The 25,462-nt window shown below is 35.4% G+C and overlaps 2 protein-coding genes across 18 annotated transcripts in view; one reads left to right on the top strand and one right to left on the bottom strand.

The window, feature by feature from the left end:
• LOC148879213 (uncharacterized) overlaps window positions 1-7,486 on the bottom strand; it is a 30,973-nt gene extending 23,487 nt beyond the window's left edge. For 6 of the 10 annotated variants that reach the window (XM_088960675.1, XM_088960680.1, XM_088960673.1 and 3 more), the window contains exons 1-2: window positions 7,072-7,486; window positions 6,737-6,853 (exon numbers count right to left, since the gene is read on the bottom strand). In XM_088960675.1, the coding sequence (XP_088816801.1) occupies window positions 6,737-6,784 (48 nt within the window). In that variant the 5' untranslated portion in view covers window positions 6,785-6,853; window positions 7,072-7,486. Of the gene's footprint in view, window positions 1-6,736; window positions 6,854-7,012 lie in introns of all 10 variants that reach the window. The other 4 variants (XM_088960674.1, XM_088960679.1, XM_088960682.1 and 1 more) reach the window with 2 other exon arrangements.
• LOC148879212 (uncharacterized) lies at window positions 7,406-20,437 on the top strand. Of its 8 annotated transcripts, none has more exons than XM_088960690.1 (6): window positions 7,406-7,564; window positions 7,681-7,753; window positions 8,947-9,199; window positions 9,659-9,750; window positions 15,920-16,033; window positions 20,080-20,437. In XM_088960690.1, exons 3-6 carry the CDS (start codon window positions 8,998-9,000, stop codon window positions 20,296-20,298), a joined length of 627 nt encoding a protein of 208 aa, XP_088816816.1. In that variant the 5' UTR covers window positions 7,406-7,564; window positions 7,681-7,753; window positions 8,947-8,997; the 3' UTR covers window positions 20,299-20,437. The 8 variants fall into 8 exon arrangements, with proteins under 8 accessions (XP_088816816.1, XP_088816813.1, XP_088816812.1 ...); XM_088960687.1 differs by having other exon boundaries at window positions 7,411-7,564; window positions 8,943-9,199; XM_088960686.1 differs by having other exon boundaries at window positions 7,411-7,564; window positions 7,671-7,753.
• Window positions 20,438-25,462: the final 5,025 nt, after the last annotated feature.

The raw sequence follows: 25,462 nt of genomic DNA, 5'->3' as shown, positions 1-25,462 counted from the left end.
CTATTTGTCAATGCATCCCTATATGACCATGAATGAGTATATTGTTCCTTAGCTTGCCACATACATTATATATGTTACTTTTGTATATATATTTTTTTTATGGATAGACTACTTCTGTTGTATTTTGGTAATTGGTACTAAGTATTAATCATGTCAAGTGTCAACATTACATTTTCCAAAGTTTTACATAAAAAAAGTCCATTTCCACTAAACTGGAAATTGGAAACTTTTGTGCCATTTCAAATTTCTGGGAAATTTTGAAATTGGAAACTTTTGTGCCATTTCAAATTTCTGGAAAATTTTTCCACAAAATTTTCAATTTCTGAATGATAGAAGTTTCACTTAAAATTGAAGCTGTAAACCCTGATAAAGCAAATTAATGTAGTCAGCTAAGGCTTGGTGGCGAATTAATGCTGTGGCGAAGATGTTATTCTCACAAATGATATTACAAAAGTGATCAACAATGAGGTGCCTGGAGACTAGCTTCTGTCAGAATAGAGCCCAGCTATGCAGCCAACACCAAGCTTGGGAGTTGAATCGTCTTTCTTTTTTCTTTTTTCTTTTTTCTTTTTTCTTTTTTCATCTAGTAGCACTGAAGTCTTCATGCACTAATTCTATGGCAATTGGTCCCAGGAGCAGTTTCCTTGTCGATATGGCAGGAAAGAAACTCAAGGCTCTTTCGCAGAAAAGGCTGTCAAGAGGAGGAAGTGTGGCAGAAAATAGTTGGGAAACTGTTATCCTAGTCATCAGCACACCTATCCAGAGACAGTGTTCCCCTTAATTCTCTCCTTCACTATGAAAACCTTTTTGTAATCACAAATAGGATAGTGGTTTCAGTGATTTAAAAGGTGCACCTACGCATTTTAAGGTATGCACCTCACCTAAGTCCTAGGCGCATGCCTGGTGCACATGATGCACCTTGTGCCTCAGCCCAGGTGTGTGCCTCTTTAAATTTTTACGCTTTTTTTTTTTTGAACCTAGCAGCTGGGCCAGGGGTGCCACCCCCAGACCATGCCCCTCGAGGCAAGCCAAAACAAGTCCATGTTAGGGTCTTAAATTCTTAATTCTCACACAAAAATAATGATTTTATAATTTTAATTGCCTTTTAAGAAGACATTTTATTAGGATAAATGAATGAACAACATTTGCTCGCTTCACTTGCTCACCAAATCTCTGAGAACCCCCTATTTGCTAATGCTGTTCATTCGTTCATCCTAATAAAATGTCTTCTTAAAAGACAATTAAAATTATAAAATCATTATTTTTGTGTGAGAATTAAGAATTTAAGACCTTAACATGGACTTGTTTGGGCTTGCCTCGAGGGGCTTGGTACAAAGGACTTGTGTGAGAGAATTAAGAGTTTAAGTTTATATTTTTTATTAATATTATGTTTAATATTTTTTATTTTTTTGGCACTTTTTTGAATTTCCTGACATTTTTTATTTTTTGGCTTTTTTGTATTTTTGCGCCTTGCTTCAAAAAGGCACGTGTCTTGCCTTGCACCTTGCACCTTGCACTTTTAAAACACCGTGGTCTAATGTTTTATGTAGTTTCCCATTGTATAGCCTCTGCTTGTACATGGGTCCTTTTTGCCTTTCTTTTCTAATGAATTAATACTTTACCTCTTCCAAAAAAGAAAAAAAAAACTCTAATTTCTAGACATTGTATTATCATGGGTTTTCCATATAAATCATGTCATGTCAAGAATGCCTGTAACTTGCTTTGATTGTTAAGCTTCAAGGAATGTCATCTAGACATGATATGAGAGAGAGATCTCCAAAATGTCACTTAATGAATATCATTATTTCCAGTGGTTTCTATGTTGTTTTGACTTTGGAGTACACAATATTATACTTTGTTTTTTAGTTTAAGAAACAGTTCCAATGGGGTCAACACCCTATAATTGAGTGGTTGATAGTTGTATTTGTGTTTAATTATCTTTAATGAAAGTAACTGCTTCCCATCAAAAAAATAAAAAGAAACAGTTCCATTTTGTTTAATAGTTCTTTAATTGATTTAAAATCTTTTATATTGAAATAAAGAAATCAGAAAGTTTTTAGGTGTCTATCTAAGTCAAAGTTAAAGAGTCCAAGTACTTGATTTTTCTTTAGGAAAATCGGTCCTATACAGAGAAAACCATTGAAACCCCTGTATCACTTTAAATAGATGGCTTAAACTAAAGGCATCTATTAAGTTGTGTCCTCAACTAGAACAATTTGGGGGTAGAAATCAAATTGACCAGCAAATTCTACAAGCTCCTATTCTTATAGTCAATCCTGTTGCACCAAAAAGGGCACATGTGACATTCTGAAATGGTGGCAACTACTCCACAAATGAAAGCATATCCATTTCCTTAGGGGTTATAATCTGAATTCCATGGGATTTGGGGCAAACTGTGATTAATAAAATTCCACCCTAAGGATATAAATAGATAGCCTTATTGAACAAAAAATTTCTCCATGCTCTTTTTGTGGTAAAACCACATGCTCAATTCTTGCTGGTGAAATTCCACCAATACTTTGTTCCAGGGAGTAGTAAGACCAGTTCAACTTAAGAAGGGGGGGGTGAAATTCCCAATTATCTTTCTTAGTTTCCCTTGAATTTTTCTACAACTTGGCCCATTTAGTTCCAATTGTAAACCCAAAAAACACAAAGTTTTTCTAGTCTTATTGTTGGTTATTTGACAACCCTGAACCAGTGTTTTAAAAGGTATGCCAGGTGCCCCTAGGTGCACAGGAAAGATGCATTCTAATGCATGTGCCTTGCCTGAACCTAGGCATGGCCCCTTTCAAAAGCATACATCATGCACCTTGCACCTCAGCCCAGTGTGTGCTTTTTTTTTCGTAAGTGATTTGCACCTTTGTAATGGGTTATCATCTTTTAAATCACCTTTTATTGCAGTTTGTATCAAGTAATGGTCTATTGACTTTCAAAATAAACAAAAAAGAAAGACCTTTAAAATACATGAAGCCTTAGTTCTTACAAATAGGATCTCAAGTATCAAAATTTCCACTAAAGAAGCAACAACAATACAACTAATATATGATCTAGTCCTAAATAGAATAAACTGTGACTAAAATTACAAAACCAGCCATTTTATATAAACAAGACAAAAATTTAGGTTGAGGGTGTTACCCCAATCCCCTACATGGACTTGTTTGGGTTTGCCTCAAGGGCCTCTATAGAGGCAAAGGGACGATCTCCTAGATGTTTAACATCACACTAGTTACTTGAAGTAATGCAACTATGAGACAAATAAACAAATTGAAAGTTTTGCATGCTTGAATTATTGAGTGCTTGAAGCACTTTGCAAAAATCCACATATGTTTGCTTTCACTTCCACATTTTCACTTTAAATATGTTTTGTATATTATGCTTATGTTTTTAATTTGAGTAAACAGGCTTTTTAGAACATTTAATTTCTTTAAAATTCAGGTTTTCATTTTTTTATGCATAACTGTTTTATTTTTTGAGTTTTTCAAAAATCTGCACCTTTTTTCGAAAAGGCACACGCCTCACCTTGCACCTCAGACTCTAAAAGGCCCTTGTGCTCTTCCTGCACCTTGCACTTTTAAAATATTGCCTCAAACTGTAGTGTAGTTCTTAATTTCCAATTTACACCCTAACTCTGGCATCTTTTTTTTTTTCAAAATATTTGTTGTTGATGATCAAAGAGGACTCTAAATTGGTTATAGATTGGCTGCAAAAGGAGGAGGATGCTGGATGATGGGATTATATCTATGGGAGAAGGAAAATAGACAATTTGTTACAAGACTTGGAGGTCTGTTTTCAATGGGTAAAAAGGGATGCTAATTCCTTTGCTGATATGTCGGCCAAACAAGTGGTGGGAAGAAGTAATCTGTTTTGGACTGTTCTGTAATTTCTTCTTTCTTTCTTTTTTGGGAGAGACAAGAGAGGTTATCTCTCCTTGTTGTACTAATGCTTAATCTGCTTCCATATCAATGAAATATTTCTGTTATTGATAAAAAAAAAAAAAACTGTTCACTTTTATTAGTGTGATAAAAATGTTGTATTTACAAGGTATAAGATGCTGAGGCATCACAAGGTACCTAATCAACCTCAGCTACCAAGTGCCCACATTCATTGTTCTATGCATGTATAAAACCCTAGTTACTACTTCAAAATCCAGCAACTAGGTTGAGGATCTTCAAGTGTTTCTTTTTTAATTTTCTTTGAGGATCTCCAAGGCTCAAGCCAAGGTTTTTGTGTTCAGGCCCAGCCTGGCCCAGGCCTGCAAATTTCTGGACATATAAAAAGCTATACATAATGAAATATAGTATATTTAATGGCATAGGCCCAATGCCTAGGTCTAGCCCAGACCATGATCACACCTAATGAGCAAGTGGCCAATTGACTCCCCATCTCTAAGGCACATAATGCAAACACGAGGGGAAATATAAGTTTTCCTTTTCTTTTTCTTCTAGAGGTTGTAACAAATGTTCAATTTCTCCCAAGCAACCTCCCAAATGACAAAGGAGACTCTAGGGGGAACTTAAAAGAGCCAAATCCTGTTTGGTCCAAAATGGTGGAGAGGTGAGGAACCAAGCTAGTTTATCTGAGATTAGGGGTGGATTCAAACCGAGCCGAGCTAAATACTTGGCTATTCGAGCTTGGCTCACAAGAATAGTATCAGGCTCGAGCTTGATTCGAGCTAGAGGCTTGAGCTCGAGCTCAGCTTGGTTCATAGCTTGCAAGTTCGAGCTCGACTATTAAGCCAAGTTTTTTTGAAAAATAAAAATTATAACTACAAAATTATTTTTTTTATTTTTCAAACAAAAAATTAAGAATTATAAAAAATATTTAATATTATATATACAAAAAATAATAAAAATTATTTTTATTTTACATACAAGAAAATAAGAATTATAAAAATTATTTACTATTATACATAAAAAATAAAAATATTATTATATATAATAAAAATTAGTTATTTAGTATTAGGCTCACGAGCCTCATGAGCCGAACTTCACTGGGCTCGAGCCCAGCTCAACTAGCAAACCAGCCTATATATCGGGCTCAAATTCGGCAGCTTTTCACGAGCCGAGCTCGAATAGCTCATGAAAGGCTCGGCTCGTGGCCACCCCTATCTGAGATAGAGTGAGATATATAGGCCTCTGCAAGCTAGGAGATCAAGGAAGAGACTTCAAAAATTTCAGGTTCTTTCAAAGCTCTTCTGAAGTAATAATTGTAAGAGAAACTTTGGTTTTCAAGAAGGATTGTGGATGAGACAAGAGCCTAATTATCTTGAGCTAACCTTAACAGAGATGACAAAGCTTATTTGAGAGGTTTTCTACCCCACCATAGATTAGTCCAAACTATGGTTTGGTTACCATTTCCCAGACTGAATCTAAGAAAGGGATAGAACAAGTCAAGGGATTGAATAATAAGAAATTTGGCAATGGAATGATGGGACCCAAATAGATAGCAATGAAAAAGCATGGAAATGGATTAGCGGTGTGAAAATTCAAGATAGAAAAGCAATAATAAGAAGGCAAAGAAAGTAATAAACCTTGTTCTCATATTTACAAGATTAGAGTATTATTCCATACCTACAAGATTAAATATATAAGTCAGGTATATATTATTCCATACCTACAAGATTAGAGTCCTAGCCATAAAACCATGTTCTCATATCTACTAGAACATACTAGCAGGCTGAGCAGGAATTCATACAATCTCTTTGTATGATGGAATGGAGTTGGCTTTAAAGCTTTCCTGAGGCAACCCTGCAGTGCTTTCCTTATACATCTTGCTCTTCCCCCTCGCTTTTCCTATACATTATTTCATACTTACCAATCAAAAAAGACTTTTAGCTTTGTGTCATTTAGGAGGTTGAGAGCTCCTTAATGACTGAAGCTGAAATTGGGCCGACTCCTATACCCTTAGAATATTTTATTATTTAATTATTTTATCCACTAAATGACAAAGCACTAAGTTATTCAGTTCAGCCATTTCAGCTGTTATCAAAGGGCCCCTTATTCACCATGCAATGGTAAGATACACATGCTTTCAATCCCACTTATGCGGAACAACACTAGCACAGACAATGAGGAAAACGTGATAAGAAGGGATATAAAGGCTCTTGGTCTATGAAGCATAAGAACATCAACTCTGAATAGTAAAGGTTCTAGACATTTACAGGTTCTTATTAAAAATGAATGTTTGGTTACAGCGTGAAATGATAAGTATATATTGTAAATTTATGTCAGAACAAAACTCCTACCTGATATAATTATTGTAAAAAATCCTTGTAAGGTCAACTGGTTCCAGAGTTATGACTTTTAAAGACCATTATAGTACTTCAGTTCTTGATGATTATGGCATCAACAAGTTGAAAACAAGCACCTCAAAATTCACCATAAGCCCAAAACCATATGCAATTGAAGCTACAAAATGTCAAAGAGGTATAAAACAAAAAGTTCAGGTGGAAGAACAAAAAACGGATAAATTTCCATTTATAAGCTGTTGAGAGCCGACGTGATCAAACTAGGAAAAACAAAACACAATGATAATCGAGGCATACATGAGTCATATAAACCCTAATTCGTACAGAAATAGAGTTCTCTGCTAATGCACATCAAAACACGAAATTTTAACTAGATCTTTAGATAGATACATAGCAGATCCAGCAATGGAACCAATCAACGAATAAAGCACACCCAAAAAAACAGTGACATGGAAGCAAACAAAATTAACAAGGAAACTTAAAGCTTGCCTGATAAACATAAGGCTGGAAAGGCGTTGAGAAGAACGGGGCAGCCATGGCAATCGATAGAGAAGCTTTAAACCATCATATATATTAAACCAGCATTATCGAAACGTCGTTAGAGATCTACACGAAATTCGAGTTGCCCGTTTATGCATCAGATCGAAAAGACAAAATTCAAGTGAACAAGAAGCACCTCTCAATTTCTCGCACTGATGAAAGAAATTCCTTTTTTTTTTTTTTGATAAATCAAGAAATTCCTTGTTCTTGCATGAAGTCTTTTACCTGTATGTGAACTACTAGTACTACGAAGACCATTCGAAACAGCCGAGTTCCCAAATTACCTGGTTAGGGTGCTAGCTGGTAAGGTTTCTGGCTAGTTCTAGCGGAGACCTGGGATCGAATCCCGCCTGCACCCTGGAAGGAGGGATGTAAAAAGCCGCCACCGCCAAGATGTCGAGTTAGCGATACTGCAGCAAGTAGGGATGTACAAGGGTCGGGTTTAAGTTAAACACAACCCGGAAAGGGCCGGAATGGGGTTAAATTAAACACTGAATGGTCGGCTCGCTACCTCGATTAGTCGATTACACCAGGAGTGGCAAATTTCGGCCCAAACCATTTGGCCCACCCAACCCACCCATACAACAAGCGGGTCAAATATGGGTCGAGTAACCTAACGGGTCAGATAACAGGCACTAACTCGTCATAGGACTCTACCAAAAAAAAAACCTCGTCGTAGGGTTCCAACCTCTCTCACGTAACAGACACTTCTCCACGACTCCACCTATTTGTAGTTGCAGGGGCTAATTGCTGCAGCGACCACCGGTCTCGATCTCGGTATGCATCTTTATTGCCTGTCCTTCTCCCTCTTCTTCTTATTAATCTTCTTCTTCTTCAAAATATAGAAAACTCCGCCATTACCAAGCCTTCTTGAACTTATCAGGCATTGCCAGCTGTAGGAACAGTGAAATTGAACTCATCGCTGGTTGGGGAACCATCTGTAAGACGACTACAGTTTCCATCTTCGTAAGTATATCCTCTCTTCCTTCCACACTTTACTGGTATACTCGTTTTCTATCATTCGATTAACAGGCTCTATTGGTCCTTATTATGGTGTGCTTGATTTTCTCTTTTTTCAAGTTTCCAATCTTGTGCTAATCTAACATTATCGGGCCCTCTTAATCTAATATTCGACCAACGTCTATGCGGACTACTTTGTTGAATTAGGAAAATTTATTGCTTTTTTTTTTATTGTGTGTGTGTGTACCAACTAGTTGACTCAGCTTAGGAGGGCCAAAACAATTGATCACTACCTTCTTCTTGTTTCTCGTCTCCTACGCCAATTCCCAATAACCCCTGACAACATTTCGTCTTCTAATTCTCTCTGTACCTCAAAACGTACATCTTTGCCTATCTCATTCCCACCCTTGGCTACCAAAACTTATCAAAAGCCCGAACTTTACAAAGAAATATAGCTTATTTCTCTATCATACCCTTGACTATCTAAACCATGTCTTATGATCATTTAATGAAAAGGAATTCACTCTGGTAATGATTCATTTAGATCAGCATATTGAAACTAAAATGAGATTTGGAAGGATGCATAATAAATCCTCATTTTATATGAATTTAGAGGCCATCATTGGTTTTGTCACTTGTGGAAGGACTTGGTTATAACAATCACCCACCATTACTGGTAACTGAACCCTATTTCTAGTTGAATGAATTGGATAAGTTATTGATGGAATTGCATTATTTGGACAGAAAAAGTACAGCTAAAATTAGTCAAATATAACATTTGGAATCTTGGACAAAGACATGGCTGAAAGGGTTAATTAGGTTTATCCAAATTTCCGATCAATTTATTTATGAAATGACACACATAGACAACTTAGTTCAGCATATTGGAAAGCAATGAAGTATGATTTATACTTAACTATAATTGTAGGACTTGGTTTTACGAGATTATCAATTACTCAGAAACAGGGTCATGCCAAACGCCATTCTGATTCTTAGAAATGAGAATCAAGGTTCTGTACCAAACCCCTACATAGATTCTCAGACTCAAGAAAATCCAGAATACGTTCTTTTATGGATGGATTCTGAGGATGAAATTCTAGAATTGATGCCCAATGGGGCCTTAAAGTCTTAAAGTTATAGTTTTAGATGTTTGACACTCTCTACTTGTCTTCATTCTTTTTTTTGTCTCTGATAGCCAGTAGTCACAGAGAGAGGAGCATAAACTACGGTTAGTGTGTCTGAGAAGTTCCATGGATAACAGTGATAAAGGCAATGTACCCATGCAACTTTCGCCAGAGGCTCTCTCTTTCTTGGCTGAGGGGATCTCCTTGGTTCTTTCCCGATGGACTGCACTTCAAGTGGCCATTGAGAATGAGTGGGGTGGCCGGGACTCCCACCAGAAATCTGAACAACTTGCTGCCAACATCTATTCTTGGTTCTCCCAATCAAAAGGTATAATTCAGGTTTCCTGGCTTAATATCAAGTAATTTTAGGAGTTTAAAGTCTTCACTTCAAGTTTATTGTTTTCGCAAATGCCAATCCATTCTATTGTCCCTTTTCATCAAGACAAGAAGGGAGGAACTTAAGGAAGGCATCATAAAGAGAAACAAAATCCAGCTGATAAAAAAAGAAAACAAAATCCAGATATATGAGAAGGCCATTACGATGATACTATGAGGTTTCTAGTTATAGTGTGTCAGCTATAAGCTGTGTATCTTTGGTGCCCTCTACTCGAGTTTCTTTGAGTGGAGAGAACTGTTTGATCATGATTACAAATAAAATGGGCTATTATAATGATAATCAAGAAATCCATTTTTAATATTTTATTCTTAAGTGACTTTTTATTTAGAATTAATTTTTGCTTCATTGTTTATTCATCTGCATATATACTTACAATTTTGTATTTTCCAGAGCCACATTACATTGATGATTTAGAAAACATGCTCGATGAAAGCATGGTGCTTTCTTTCAATACTGAGATTGAGGATGGCAGCATTGAGGAGGTATGCTTTTCTTTATGTTATTTTGGAGTCTAGATTCACCATAAACTGTTCTTATGATCTGATCCTTCTTCTAAGATTCGTGTTTCTTTAATTTTGGGATGCATTTTGTTGTATGGTAAACGAACATGGTAATTATGCATCAAGAGGTTTCTAGGTAAAACAATTTATGTTTTCATTCATTTGTGTTCTCAGTGTTTTAAAAGGTGCGTATACAGTTGTATGTGTTTTACACATTTGTAATGGTCTATAAGCTTCTAAATTACCCTATGTTGGTTCTTGTGCACTATTAATGGTCCTTTAATTTTTAAAAGAAACAAGAAACTGTAGAAAGATTGGGCCAGATGAGCCTTAACTTGCTTCTTTTTATTGTTTTATCTTTAAGTTGTCTTTTCTTATATTGGGCCTTCAGTATATGGGCCATCTTCTATTTCTTTTTATATTGCTTACCAAGTCAGCCGCCCTATTGGGGGCATTAATGTAATTGCATCTTCAACCAGTATTCAACATTAATAAAACAAATGAATGGGGCTGAAGAGAGTTGTGATTGATTCAACTCTTCTTCTCCCATCTCTCTCTCTTCCTCTTCTTGCTCTGTTTTTCTCTTCTTTTTGCTGGTTTTTCTTTTAATAATCACAGCACCCTTGCTGTTCAGATCTCAGAAAAATTTTCACTGAAGAATGAACTATGACCAAAATCATAAAACCTATCCTATATGGGCCAATAATTCAGATTGGTGGCATGGTCTCCGAACCCCTCATATGGGCTTGTTTGGGCTTGCCTCAAGAGGCCTTGATGAGGTATAGTGTAAGAGCCCCAACCACCTGGGGTTGAGTTTGTAAGATGTCTAACATCATACTAGATTACTACTTAGTAGCTATTTCAAATAATGCAACTAGGAAATAGACAAACATGTTGAGAGTTTCAGAGTTTCACATGCTTGAATTGTTGAGTATTGAAGCACTTTGGTATGATCCACATTTGTTTGTTTTGCTTTCGCTTTTCACTTTGAATTCATTTTATATGTCATACCTATGTATTTTGAGTTGAGCTAATAAGCTTTTTAAAATATATAATTTGTTTTTAAATTCAGGTTTCCATATTTTTTATGTTTGATGTTATTTATTTTTTTATTTTTTTCAAAAATTTGTGTCTTAATTCAGTCTTATGCTGAGGTGTCAGACCGTTATGCTTTTCTTGCATTTCTCACTTTTAAAACATTATATTCTTCTTGGAATTTGCTCCAAAACCCTCTTTTACAGTGCTTGGTTGGGGTTTGATTTTAGAATTTGTATATAATGTTTGACTTATGTTTCCATTTCTCAAGACACACACACACACTAAAGGGTTTTTCTTGCCTCATCCTACCTAAAAGAAATTCAATCCAGTTGCTCCATCAGAAGTGCAGGAGCACTTTTATAGGTTATACTGGGATATACCTTAGAAGACCAATGCACGTCACTACCACATAGCATGATCTATATATGGTGATTGTCCAAGTAATTGCTGTCCGATTTAGACTGATTACTGCCATATAGTTTTGTGAGATATGATAGTTGAAGTGATGTCTATTGTATTAAGTACTTGCAAATGAAGGCCAAATACCTGTATACATGGGCTTTGCATGGTTAATGAGATTAAAGCATCTAGAACATAAACATGCATGGTCCTCTATGCATCAAAAGAAGAATAAACAGTGATTTGTTCCAAGTTCCAAATTTTCTTTGATAATTATAAGAAAAGGTTCTCATTAAAAAGAAAACAAAGATTACAAGTTCATGGTGAAGAGCCTTAACCACCCAATGCATTCTTGTAAGTTTTGTCAAGATTTTTCCAAGACTCCTTGTCACTTAGCCTCAAAAGTTCCAGTACCTCTTTCTTTTCATGCATCATATAGCACCACCGTGAAGCTTAACATAAGTTGTACACTGCATAGTTATCAAAGTTGATGATCTATGTTTCTACTGTTGCTACAGTAGTCCGAACCAGTAAGGAGAAGAAGATGAAGAGGATAAGAAGAAGAAGATGAAAGAACTGCCGAACCTGATAGCTAAACCCTATCAATCGACCTCTTAATAGTGATTAGGCTCTAATTAAATGTACAAGGACTAAACTGCCTCTACTTAAGTATGGGACAGAGAACCTCTAATAAGACTGCCACATAATCTCATAACTTAACCAAGGCGAGTTGACTAATCTACTCTTATTCGGCTAACTCTAACACTCCCCCTCAAGCTGGAGAATATATGTCATATAATCCCAGCTTGTTACATATATAGTTCACTCTCCCTGAGCTTAAGGCTTTTGTAAACAAATCTGCCCACTAATCACCTAAGCCTACATGTTCTGTGCTTATCTCTCCAATAAAAACCTTCTCCCTCACAAAGTGGCAATCAATCTCTATGTGCTTTGTTCTCTCATGAAAAATAGGGTTGGATGAGATATGGAGCGCAGCTTGATTGTCACAGTACAATTTCATAGGTTTATCCATGTGGAACCCGATTTCTTGTAGGAGATTCCTCAACCACACTAATTCACATGTAGTGTGTGCCATGGCTCTGTGCTCGGCTTCAGCACTGCTTCTAGCCACAAATGTGCAGTAACCTGTAGTAGATCTTCTATCAGACACAGAGCCCGCTCAATCTGCATCCGTGTACCCAACTACTTCAAGTTTTCCTCCTGATTTATACAATAGCCCACGGCCTGGAGCTCCTTTCAGATATCTTACAATTCTAAGAACTGCATCCCAGTGAGATATACGAGGGTTCTATATAAATTGGCTCACCACACTGACTGCAAAGGAGATGTTTGGTCTCGTGATAGTCAAATAGTTCAGCTTCCCCATAAGTCGTCTATACCTTCCAGGATCATCAAATATTTCCCCTGTATCATTGCTCAACTTAACGTTTGGTTCCATAGGAGTCTCAGTCGGTTTTGCACCTAACAGTCCTGTTTCGTCCAATAGATCGAGAACATATTTTCTTTGGCACAGGTTTACACCTTGTCTTGATCTAGCAACTTCTATACCCAAGAAATACTTCAATGTCCCAAAGTCTTTTGTTTGAAAATGATTTTGCAAAAAGACCTTTAGTTTGTCGATCCCCAATTTGTCACTGCCAGTTATGGCAATATCATCCACATAGACCACTAATAAAATCTTTCCAGCTTCTGAGTTATAGTTGAACACTGAGTGATCAATCTGGCATTGTTTTATTCCAAAATTCTTCACCACTTCACTAAACTTCCCGAACCAAGCACGAGGTGATTGTTTCAACCCATAAATTGCCTTTTTCAGTCTGCACACCTTACCAACCTCCCCCTGAGCAACAAACCCAGATGGTTGCTCCATATATACCTCCTCTATAAGGTCACCATGAAGGAAGGCATTTTTTATGTCAAGTTGAAATAGGGGCCAATCATACACAACTGCCAGGGAAATTAACACACGGACAGAGCTAATCTTAGCCACTGGAAAGAAGGTCTCCATATAGTCCACTCCATACAACTGTGAATAACCTTTAGCAACAAGTCTGGCTTTCAGACGCTCCACACTACCATCTGGCAAGTATTTAACAGTATACACCCATTTACAACCCACAACATGCTTACCAGGAGGAAGAATGGTGAGCTCCCACGTGTGAGTATGCTGAAGAGCAGAGAGTTCCTCCTCCATTGCCTGCCTCAACCCAGGTGAACTAAGAGCCTCTTGGACATTGTTAGGTATGGAAATAGATGACAATAGTGAAACAAACTGGCGATGTGAGGCGAAAATGCGAGATATTGAAACAAAATTGGAAATGAGATGGAGAATAGAACTACGTTTACCTTTCCATAAGGCAATGGGTAGATCAAGTCCTGAGTGTACAGCAACAGGAGCAACAACAGGATCCGCGGACAAGGTAGAAGCTGGAGGAGGGGCCGATGTCGTTCGATGTGTATACACTTGCCAAATTGGTGGTCGCTCAGTAGGGATCTGCACTGGATGAGGTGACGAGTCAACTCCAACAAGAACACCCGGAACGGGATCACTGACCGGAAGAGGAAGAGGAAGTAAAGGTGGAGACAAAGATGCTTCAGTTCCTGAGAAGAAGGGAACAGACTCAAAAAAGGTGACATCAGGACAGACATAGCACTTCCGAGTAAGGGATTGTAACATTTGTACCCTTTTTGAGTCCAAGAGTAGCCAAGAAAGACACTTAATGGAGCGTGAATCCAACTTGTCTATTCCAGGACTCAGATTGTGAACAAAGCACACATAGCCAAAGATACGACGAGGTGTTAATGGAATGGGAGACAAGGTAGGGAACAAGATAGAGAAGGGAGACCGACCATGAAGAATAAAGGAGGGCATCCGATTAATGAGGAAACACGCAATAAGTACAGCATCACTCCAAAACCGTTTAAGAACACTCATATGATGAAGAATAGACCGAGCCGTTTCAAGAAGATGACGGTTCTTCCGTTCAGCCACCCCATTTTGTTGAGGAGTGGATGCACATGAAGTTTGATGAATGATGCCATGCTGTTCTAAGTACTGTTGAAAGGAAGTAAAAAAATATTCACGACCATTATCTAAACGAAGAACTTTGATTGAAACACCAAATTGTGTACGTATTTCAGCATGGAATTTTTGAAAAATGGAAAATAATTCACTCATTTCTTTCATTAAATAAATCCATGTCATTCTTGAACAATCATCAATAAAAGTGACAAAATACTTGTAACCATTATAAGACTATTTTGATCGGGCCCTAAACATCTGAATGAACCAAAGCAAAAGGACTCAACATACGACTTTCAACTCTAGGACTGAAGGAAACACAACGACATTTCCCAAACTGACACGACTCACACTGTAACACTGACAAATGACTCAAAGACAGAACTAGTATCTTGAGTGCCTTGAGAGAAGGATGTCCCAGTCGACAATGCCACTGCAGAGGAGTGAGTGAAGTCTGAAGTGTAACTGACAATCCATCACCGTCAAGATAATACAATCCACCAGCTTCATGCCCCCCACCAATCTTCTTCCACGTCCTAAGATCTTGAAAAACACAAAAGGGAAAAAAAGTAACAGAACAGTTAAGAGACCAATCTTCTTCCCCGTCCTAAGATCTTGAAAAACACAAAAGGGAAAAAAAGTAACAGAACAGTTAAGAGTCTTGGTTAATTTACTAACAGACATAAGATTGAATGGAAACTTAGGGACATATAGAACAGATGATAAAGAAAGAGAAGCCATGTCAACATTGCCAACACCATAGATGGGAGAGGATGAACCATTGGCAAGGGTAACAGTTTGAGATGTGGAAGTTTCAGAGAGAGAAGAGAACACACCTGGAGTCCCGGTCATGTGATTAGAGGATCCAAAGTCAATAATCCAATGAGAGGTTTTAGATGACAGGCAAGCTATACCTGAGTGGGCAAGAGTAGCAGTAGTGTGCTGTGAAGTGGACTGAAGGAACCGCTCATACTCATCACGCGGTACACTAACCATCTCCCTTCCGGAAACAGATGTAGATGTGGAAGGAGTTAGATCTGCCTGTTGATTATCATTAACATCAACCCCACCAGCAACAGCATGATTGGCCCATTTAGAGGGAGGGCGGCCATGGAGATCATAACAGAAATTTACCGAATGTCCTTCCCTGCCACAGTGGGTACACTTCCTTGTAGAGATGAAAGAACTGTCGAACCTGATAGCTAAACCCTATCAATCGACCTCTTAATAGTGATTAGGCTCTAATTAAATGTACAAGGACTAAACTGCCCCTACTTAAGTATGGGACAGAGAACCTCTAATAAGACTGCCACATAAGCTCATAACTTAACCAAGGTGAGTTGACTAATCTACCCTTATTCGGCTAACTCTAACAATCTACTTAACTAAGAAACATGTGTATACATTAATCTATACTGGTAAGTTTTACCAAGCAGATAAAATGTAAAGTTAACCATGGTAGAATCATTTAAACCATGCTCTATCCGAATACTTAAGGACAGGAAAACTTGTTCCCATTTCCTTTATTCTGTCCTTTCTAGACTTCTAGTATTTGGCCCAACTTTTTATACATTCTGACTTCTATACTAATGGGTGGTTAATAGGAAATGGGATAATGTTTTAATGTTTTAATGTTTTAATGCTTATACATTCTTTGGATGTACAATGTAGGTGGCAGAAAAGTTAATGGTCATGCATGAGGACTGTCTGCAAGGCAATTATGGATCAATTGAAAAGCTAAGGAAATCCAACTCTGGAAAAGAAGCCATTTCTCAAAGCAGAAGGGTAACTGTTGCAATATATTGCTTGGTTTAAATAGATTTAATGTTTTGTTTATGAGAATAAGTTGTGTAGGTTTGTTAACAGAATGTCTCTCAAACAGTCTTTTTATTTTTTTATGTATTTTTTTAATTCTTTAAGCAGGTAGTACCATCCATTTAGAGCCTATATTGTATGCATTGAAAAACTAAGGAGATAGTACTTGCTTACTACTATCAATAAGGTGGTGGTGTAGTTATCTACTATCAAGTCTCTTGCCTTCTTATGATTCTGATATCAAGAGTTTGAGCCCCTCTTTCTGAAGGTTAAGTATTACTTTGTATTAATCAAAATCCTTACAAACACCCCATGTACACCAAGGGACCTCTACAGTGGGATATACACTTTACATCTTAGGATTTACAAAAAATATTTCTTTTGACAAAAAAAATATCATATGGTTTCCTATAAAACGACCTATATACACTCATCCAAGAAATAAATTCTGTTCGTCAACTTAGCTATTAATTGATCTGCTATCTCACATTTGTTTTCATGAAAAAAAAAAAAAACTTGAGTTCCTTTAATTCCTCATGGTCCCAAAAACTGCCAGAGGAGTAATCCTTCACACAACCTTTCTTTACTGAAACCCTGCAGCACTTTTGAAGGTATAATTACCTGAGGGAAAGGAGAAAGCTTACTTGGCTTCTGTTTTATTTTATTTTCGTCATATTCTGTGGGTTTGGTGTCAATTGTTTTTTTGGTTTTAGTTGATTTCTTTTTATTTATCAGCCTTTCAGTGTTCTTTCCAAACATGGAAGTGATGGAACCTTACAAAATCTTCTTGTACTGTTTTTTTATAACAAAAGAAAATTCATTAAAAATTAAAAAAAGAATTACAATGGTTATAATACATCACCAAGATACAACACTACAATACTACACACAGCACCCACAAACTCAAACATTTGAGCCAAACATCTGCCCTGAGAAACCGTTCACAATCCCACATCACAAACAAAGTTCACCCCCTAAACCCAATTCAAAACAAAGACCCTCCTGCTCCCAAATTGAACTTAACAGACCCTCCTTTTATCACGAATCTTCAAAGTTCAAACTCCTCTTCCACCACCTATTCATTCTCCCCTTCTGCTCCCAAATCTTTCTTGCCATCTTCATCTTTTCTAGAATATCATATGGACCTCATCTTCAAAAAACCTCTTCTAGCTAATCCTCCCCACCCAAGAAAAAACAAACTCAGAGACTTGCTCACTTCAGGATGTTTATGATAAAAACAATGATAAGAAAATGTTTGTAGTAAAAACTGTTCATGCCTCTTGCTTGAATCACGTATGTGTTTGCTAAATTATCTATTATTAAAATGTTCTCATGATTATTAGAAAGATTTAGGTTTTATTTAGATGGACTAGCTAATATTGCACTTGCTTTAAATTCCTGGAGTTTGCCAAATGCGGTTGTAAATGTGATTAGAGTAATTATGATTTACTCTTAAAAAAATATTAGAGTTAGTTTACATGGAGCAGTTGCATATGGCATATACTGTCATGTCCTAGAGTTGTCTAAGTGATGGTTGTCAATGCGCTCATTGTTGTTATACTACACCATGTTTTCATATGGAGAATGATTTCAATGCTGATCATGTGATGGTATGCATGTTGTTGTAGACATGCACACTCATTTATACCCTGTTATTGAGTATTTGAGCTGTATTGAGCTTATGAAATAATTGGAAAAGAAAGGACCACTAGGCTAGGGGCCACTAGCCTATTTAGATGTGTTGGTATGCATCTTCTATCCATTATTGTACAGGAGATCTAGTGCTTTTTGCTGGAGAATTTCTGTATTGGGGTAGTTTTCTTTTGTGGCACTGTGCCTTTGATTTGAAAATTCTTGACCATGTAGGCTATTGTTCCTCCATGTGGTCCACTGGGAAGAGGGGTTGTGACATACTTTGAAATGTGCCACCTTGATTGAAATATTTCCTCTTACAGCCTTTCTTGATCAAGCTCTTTCTTTGAAGATCCTAGCATTTCTTTCCTCTCAAACACTCCAAAACATCTATGGCCCTTACACATCTCCATAAGACCTTTCTTCTTCGGTAGGGGGGATATAGGTTGAAAAAGCCTTAAGTGTCACCTAGAGCATTCCACCTACAACCAAATAGAGAAAAGTACTCCCAAATACATGATACAAAGTAGTAGGAGATTGGCAAGTTCTAAGTAGTTTCATTACGTTGGTCTACAAGATAAAAAAAAAAATGTAGATGATATATAATATTGGGATCTTTCTTCTATTAATTCTCACAAGTGTTGATTCTCAAATGCATGACCTCCCAGTGCCCATCCCATATGGCTTTAAAGATTAGGATGTCCTCCACTATTAAGAGAACCAGTTCGGGAACAGAAACAGAGGAGAGGTTCACGAGTCAAAGGTTCAACCAGGGTTGAATCGGAGGTCAGACCTTGATGATGTGGCATATACATATATATACTACAGGTCATATAAATACTACATAATATATTTTACAACTTTTAATATACTTAAATATGGTGGATGGATGGCAAGTTCCTTAATTTTTAAAGCAAATGACTAGGGTTCAAGTCTCTTAATTTACATTTTCTTTAAAATACGTGCATAACTAGTGGTAATTAAACAATATATGCAAATAAGAGGTCATGGGTTCAAGTCTTGTTATACACGTTTTAAATTTTCAATTATTTAAGGACCCGGGTGATTTCATGAAACCAGGATCGATTCACCAGTTTTCCAGTTAAACTGGCCAGTCAGCCAGTTTTCATCGGGTTTTTAATAAATATGATTATTGGGGTGTGACCAAACCAATCAGGGTCCCATGTCATGGTTCAACTGGTCCAACTGGCCGGTCCAGCCTGGTTTTCTAAACACTGTGTCTTCATGTAAACTCTAATCTTTACAGAACTTGAAGAAAATGATAAAAAGAGGCTAGGAGATAAAAAAGATGGCAAGGTGGCATTTTATTTGTGATGCCTAACTGCATTCTATAACTTAATTAAAAATATAAGTTGCAAATTAGGAAAATGGGGAAAAGGGGCCTACAAATAGCTGATGTAGCACTCGAGAATCTTCAAAAGTAGGTTGTAATTGAACATCTTTCTCCTATTGCCACTGGTATACTAAATAGCAGAATATGCTGTTCGAACTAAGAAGCCTTTAGTTCTTTAGCTTGAAAGAACATCTTTTGAAGAAATTGTTAACACTTGGACAGTAAGTGAATTTGCACTTAGTAAGTATGTTAGTCAATGGAATTTTAAGTTTACATCTCTGAGTTGATAGGATTCAGTTTGTTCCTGCAAAATTTTTTATGCTCTTTATTTCTCCATGCCTAATTGGAATTTCTTGAAAGCTTTTGCTATTTGAGAAACATGCATTTAAGCTTCTATGGCATACATCATTTGCTTCTATAAGACTTATCTAGTTATCTCTTTAGTGGTGTGATCCATGAATTAAATGTGTCCATGAATAATAAACAAACAGAAAAAAGGCACAAAGATCCTGGTTACCCTTCCATCCTGCAAAGACAATTAATTTGGTGTTAAAGATTTTTGCCCCTTTCTTTATTTTTTCTTTTTAGAGGATGTCCAAAATTAACTTCAGTGATGCCCCAAGTTAAAGCTCCACCTTAGATAGCTCCTCTGATTACCAAAATTTTCAGAATCTGGCTGAGAGTTTCCATTTAGTAACTTTTAACTAGCTCGTTCTGTGTACATCAATATGAGAATAATAGCTAGAGAGAAAGCTCCCATTTGACAGTAACTTTTATCTAGCTAGTTCATGTTTGCACCAATATGAGAATAATAGCCAGAGAGAAAGTTCCCATTTGGTGTCAGTACATCTAACGTAGCTTGTTCATGTGTTTATTAATATGAGAATAATCTCCTGGATTAATTATCAAAACAAAAATCTCCTGGATTTCTTGTCCAAGATCTTGTTGGATGGATTGCATCTTGTCCTACTATTTTTATGAGAATTTAAAAAAGCGCAAGGCATCACCACATTTGTTTGCTCTGTGACAGGTGATAAATGAAGATGACGAGGACAGCTCGGATGACGAGGTATCAGACATGGTGCTTGATGATCCCAAACCAAGATTAAATCCAATTCCCAAGGCAAAACCAATCGATGAGAAGCAGATAATAGAAACGGTAGAAGCGGAAGATGGATGGTCTGTAGTTGGCCCTAGAAGAAACAAGGGCAAAGGAATTATTAGGCAAAGTTTTGATCAAAATGTCTAATTTTTGTCCCTAGAAGAAACCGGAATTCTTCTTTTTGTCCTCAAAATATCTAATTTTCTAAGTTTTGGTCATTATTATTATACAAGGACTCTTGTAATATGCTTTGCAGATGGCCCAATGAAAGGCAATTTCTTGATAAGTTGGATACCTTTTGGAATTTGGATAGCAAAAAAATTCAAACCGCCAAGAAAAGCACTATACCTAACTAGCCAAGTATGGAAATGTTCACGCTTCTCTAGGTGGAATTCTGTGCAGTTCCAACTTTACCTACCTATATTTGTATGCACCCATTAATTGGTGTGTATCAATTAGAAATTAAAATAAAAGAACAAAAAAATAAAGAAAGAAAAATTAACTAATCTTTAAAATCGGTATTATTTATTATTAACGAGATTTACATCGGTGTTTTAAGCATTTTTGGTCATATCTTGATTCTTCCATAATTTTTAAGTCAGTAGACCATATTTCATATAAATTGTCACTGTACTTTTTAAGTGGTTGTCTTAATTATGTCATTTGAACCTTAAAACCAAGACCCTGTTCGTTCCATTGTAGTTTCTATTGTTTGTCTTTAGTTATGGTCGGCCATCTGAATCTTAAAACTGACACTTTTTTTTTTTTTTGGTGAAGGGCGGGGGGAAGAGAGAGAGTTGGCGAATGGAATTCCGGTTTCCATTAATCAATAATGTTTTTGAGTTTCCATGGGTTAATAAATTTCTTTTCCTTGAATTCAGGTAAATGATACATATCTCCAAATGGTAGAGTTTTAATAATGTCATTTTATGTATTATTTAATTTTCCTAATAAACACGTTTTAATCAAAATAATAGTGCTATTGATGCATTTGATAGATAATTAACAGTGTATTTATGGGTATTTTAATAATTTTAGGGTCTCCAGGATTTAAAAATTTTGATTTATACGAGTGAACTATTTACTTGTCACTCAAATAGAAGGGTGGTTTTTTAATTATTTTCTATGTTGGTTTTGAACATAGGTTTTACATTATTAAAAATATTGGATAGAGATTTAACCTGTAGAATTTATTGGTGAGAAACAAAAATGCTTCAAATAAAATATCTAAGGAAAGAAAATACGAGTTAATACCTTAATGAGATGGAACTTAATGAAGTAAAAATTAATAATACTTTAAATTACATTTTTTACCCACATATTTAATGTGCCTTAAGATTTAATGAAAAGAAATAAGAGTTAATACTTTAAATATAGGACTTAATGATGAAGAACATAATGAATTTAATAAAAGTAATAATTCAAATTATGTTTTTTGCCCTCATAATAAAGGGAAATCAAGTTTTAAAAATAAGGGTATTTTAGTTAAAAAATCCAGAATCTAAACTTTATTCACACTTTTAATGGTAATATAGATATATTAAAACTAGTCCTATGTGTGAGACATCTTCTTTCTCCCCCACCTTTTATCTATTTTGTGGTTTTTTTGAATTTTTTATTTTTTAAAAATAACTTAATTAGCCAAGCATTTTTAAGACTTTCATCCCTCCTTATTAAATAACCATTAATTCTCTCTTCTCTTTCTTATCAATTCCTTTAATTATCTTTCTTCATTAATCATGTCATTAAGTCTCTCTCCTCCAATAATTCACTCCACTAATTCTCTTTCATCACAATTACTCCATTAAATTACTTAAAATTCATTGACTTTTTTCATTATTTGGAATTTTCTTCTTAAAAAAAAAAAAGATAATAAACCAAACACACTTTACTTAGGGGTAGACATGTTCATGGGTCAAGTAGCCTGATGGTCCAGCCTGGCCCGACCCATTATTTTTTGGGCTTGGACAAAATTTCAGGCCTATGGGCTTGGGCTCAGGCTTTAAATATCAAGCCCAGTCTTTTTTCGAGCCGGGCTTGGGCTTTCTCAAATAAGTCTGGCTCGGGCCCAAGCTCGACCTAATACTATTAAATATAATAAAAAAGCATTTATGTTACATATAATAAATATATATAATATATATTTGTTTCTTAAATCATTAACAAATATTAATTTACTATTAAAAAATATAAATTAATTTATTAATTTATTAATTTATTACTAAATTAATATAATATTAATTTATAAAGTACATTGAAAATAAAATATTTTATGTACAGATCGGGCTTCGAGCTTTATATAAGGGCTAGGCTTAGGCTCGGGCCCGCACATTTTCTGTTGATAAAGAGGCAAAGCCCGGCCCAGGCCATTAATAGGTCTACTTAGGGGTGACTTTCAAGGTTGGGCCTACGCCTAACCTTGGATTGGGCACATTAAGCTTTTTTTGCTTAACACAAAAGTGGGAGGGTGTGTTTTTCCCTTTTTCGATTATGTTTTATATTTTATTCTACGTCATATTACATAAAACAACAAATCATGAGTAAGTACACCAACTGTTTGACATTCCATTTTTTATTTCATATTCCTATTTCATTTAATAATTTAAAGTCTAATAAGTAAAACTAATAAAGATTAGTAGTTCATAACTTAAAAATTAAAATACATATAATTTCATTTAAAATAGATAATATTAATAGAAAAATTTATAATTTATAATTAAAGTAATAAAAACAATCAATTTGCATTTCATATAAATAATAAAAATAATAATGCCTCAATTGGAAATGTTGTAAGGTTCCTTCTCCTTAGGGATAATCATTTATGACCTAGACTATCCTGCAAGACCTATAAACTTCCAAGCTCATGCAACTATTAATTAGTGTAGGAATTACTGCGACTTCCTAAATAATTATCAATAACTATTTACTATTAATTGGTGTAGGAGTTACTGTGACTTTGAACCATTGAATTACTTATTATTAACAAAAATAACAAAATAATTATAATTTAGAGAAATTTATGGTTTGACCCCCTCATAAAATTTTATTGGTTTTTTGGCTTTATTTTCCCAAAACCCACCTATGATGCACTATTTCCCTTGTATTTTGATAGAATCCATCTCCATAACAATTTATGAGGCGAAGGAAACAACAAAACCCCCTATAATTTATTATTAAATTATTGTATTATTTACTGCTATTAATCGTTGAATGTCAATTAAGATATTTACATTTGTCATATATTATCAGTAATTAATTAATTGTCAATAATTATCAATAACTAACTATAATTAAGTAAATCAATATTAGTAATTCATTAATTAACTATAATTAGTTTTCATTATTTAATTATCCATTAATTCAGTAGTTATGTAAGTGAATTATTGAGTTCCTTTTAATTAAAAAACCAAAAGTAATTACTACTTATTAATTAAATTAATTATGGTTAATTGAATTACTAAATTGTTTAAGTCTAAGGGTCCTACAATATACACCACTTAAGTTTTTTTGGGTCGGATCTACATCACTTGAGTCTTTTCGGGTCAGATCGGATGTGGGAACTAATGTAAATCTAACCCAAATGTTCATCTTATTGACCCAACTTAAAACTACAGTGTTCGCTCCATATAATGGATGAAAATATGCAATAGCTTTGCTAGGCCAATGAGACGCCAAGCTTTGGCAATGTTGACGTTTTGGTAGCCGATTTTCAACATGTAAAAAAATAAGAATTATAAAAATTTTCCTATTATACATAAAAAAAATCAAAACATTATATAAATATATATATATATATATATATTATTTATTATATGTATATTTATATATTTATATGTATATGTATGTATGTATGTATGTATGTGTATATATAATAAAAATATATATTTATTTATTATACTAGGCTCGCGAGCTTCACGAGCCGAGCTTCACTAGGCTCAAGTTCGGATCAAAGCTCGGTTTAAACTGAGCCAAATCGAGCTCGAATAACTCATGAGAAGCCTAGCTCGTGGCCACCACTATATATAAAAGATTTCTTTTTCATGTAAAATTAAAAAGATGCTCTTTTTCTTTTAGGAAGGAAGAAAAAGAGAAGTTGAGAGGAGTGTTCTGTGTGTAAAAGTGTTTTTTTTTTTCTTTGCATGGGCTTTATGAGTTGAAATAAGAAAGGGAGAAATGGTATGCAAGAAGGGTTGGTTGATTGTATTATTTTTCATTCTCTTCATAGTGAAGAATTGTTTTCATTTATTCAGATGTAGGGGTGAAACCAAACCACATACATCCTTTGTATTTTTGGTTTTGCTTGTTTTTCTTATATTTGTTTATTTTATTTTATTTTTGTTGCTATTTTATTTTAAATACATTGTGATTTCATTTTATGGGTGGTTTTTGTGAGCCCAATAATACTTGTTTCTTTTGTTGCTTGTTACTTGTTTTGGATGCTTCACAAATTTTCGACTTGTTTAATCACCAAATCTCATACCCAATTATAGTTAGTCCTAACCTCGTCACACCTAATGGCACCACCTTCCTTCTTTGGCTTTTCCATTCTCTAACGTGTTGGGTGCAATTATAATTGCCCAAGTCAACATTTTGTACAGCTTCCATTCAAATTTTAGCAAAAGCCCAACTTGAGTCCCCACCCAAGTTGCACCCCTACCAACTCATCAAGTAGGGCATGAAATGGGTCAAACTTGGTAGACCCACATATATTTATATCTACACAAGGGAAACAAATTTGGATGCAGTTCTGGATTATGGTGGATTTTGGGTCGGCCTTGGTTGAACATTTGTTTAATTCTGTATGGGCGTGATACTCTTCAAAATTAAGTAGGCCAATTTGTACCCTTAGTTTATATTTAGTAGGAACTCACGAAATGTTCATGCAAGATCCATTTATGTATTTGTTCGGACCATTAGGATCGGAAACTTAGGTTATGCTTGGTATAATTGTTGTTTATACTTGAAATCCGTTGTTATTGAATTAGTGAAAATATGTTTTTTGTCACATTAAATATAAGGCTTCGTTCGTTTTGCAGTAATGATTTATTTGTGTAATTGCATTTATCTAGGTAAATGTTTACTGGGGAACAATTTATCCAAATAAGAGCACTGACCAATGATTTTTTATTTCTTAGGTAAAGGTGCACAATGACTAATTTATCCTAAAACGTAACATTATTGAAAGAACAATTATCCCATAACATTTAGTTTCAGCATGTATGATAACTAATTTACCCAAGTTTAAAGAGAGTATCACTTCCCCAATAAATAAGCCACTTGAGATTCATTATTTTCTGTAATACCCACTAAT

This window comes from Nelumbo lutea, chromosome 1 (genome assembly GCF_056320005.1).
Source record: "Nelumbo lutea isolate HS-2025 chromosome 1, American lotus-T2T, whole genome shotgun sequence".
Lineage (NCBI taxonomy): Eukaryota > Viridiplantae > Streptophyta > Magnoliopsida > Proteales > Nelumbonaceae > Nelumbo > Nelumbo lutea.
Note: the sequence above shows the minus strand (reverse complement) of the source record. Positions and strands in the feature narration are given on the sequence as shown.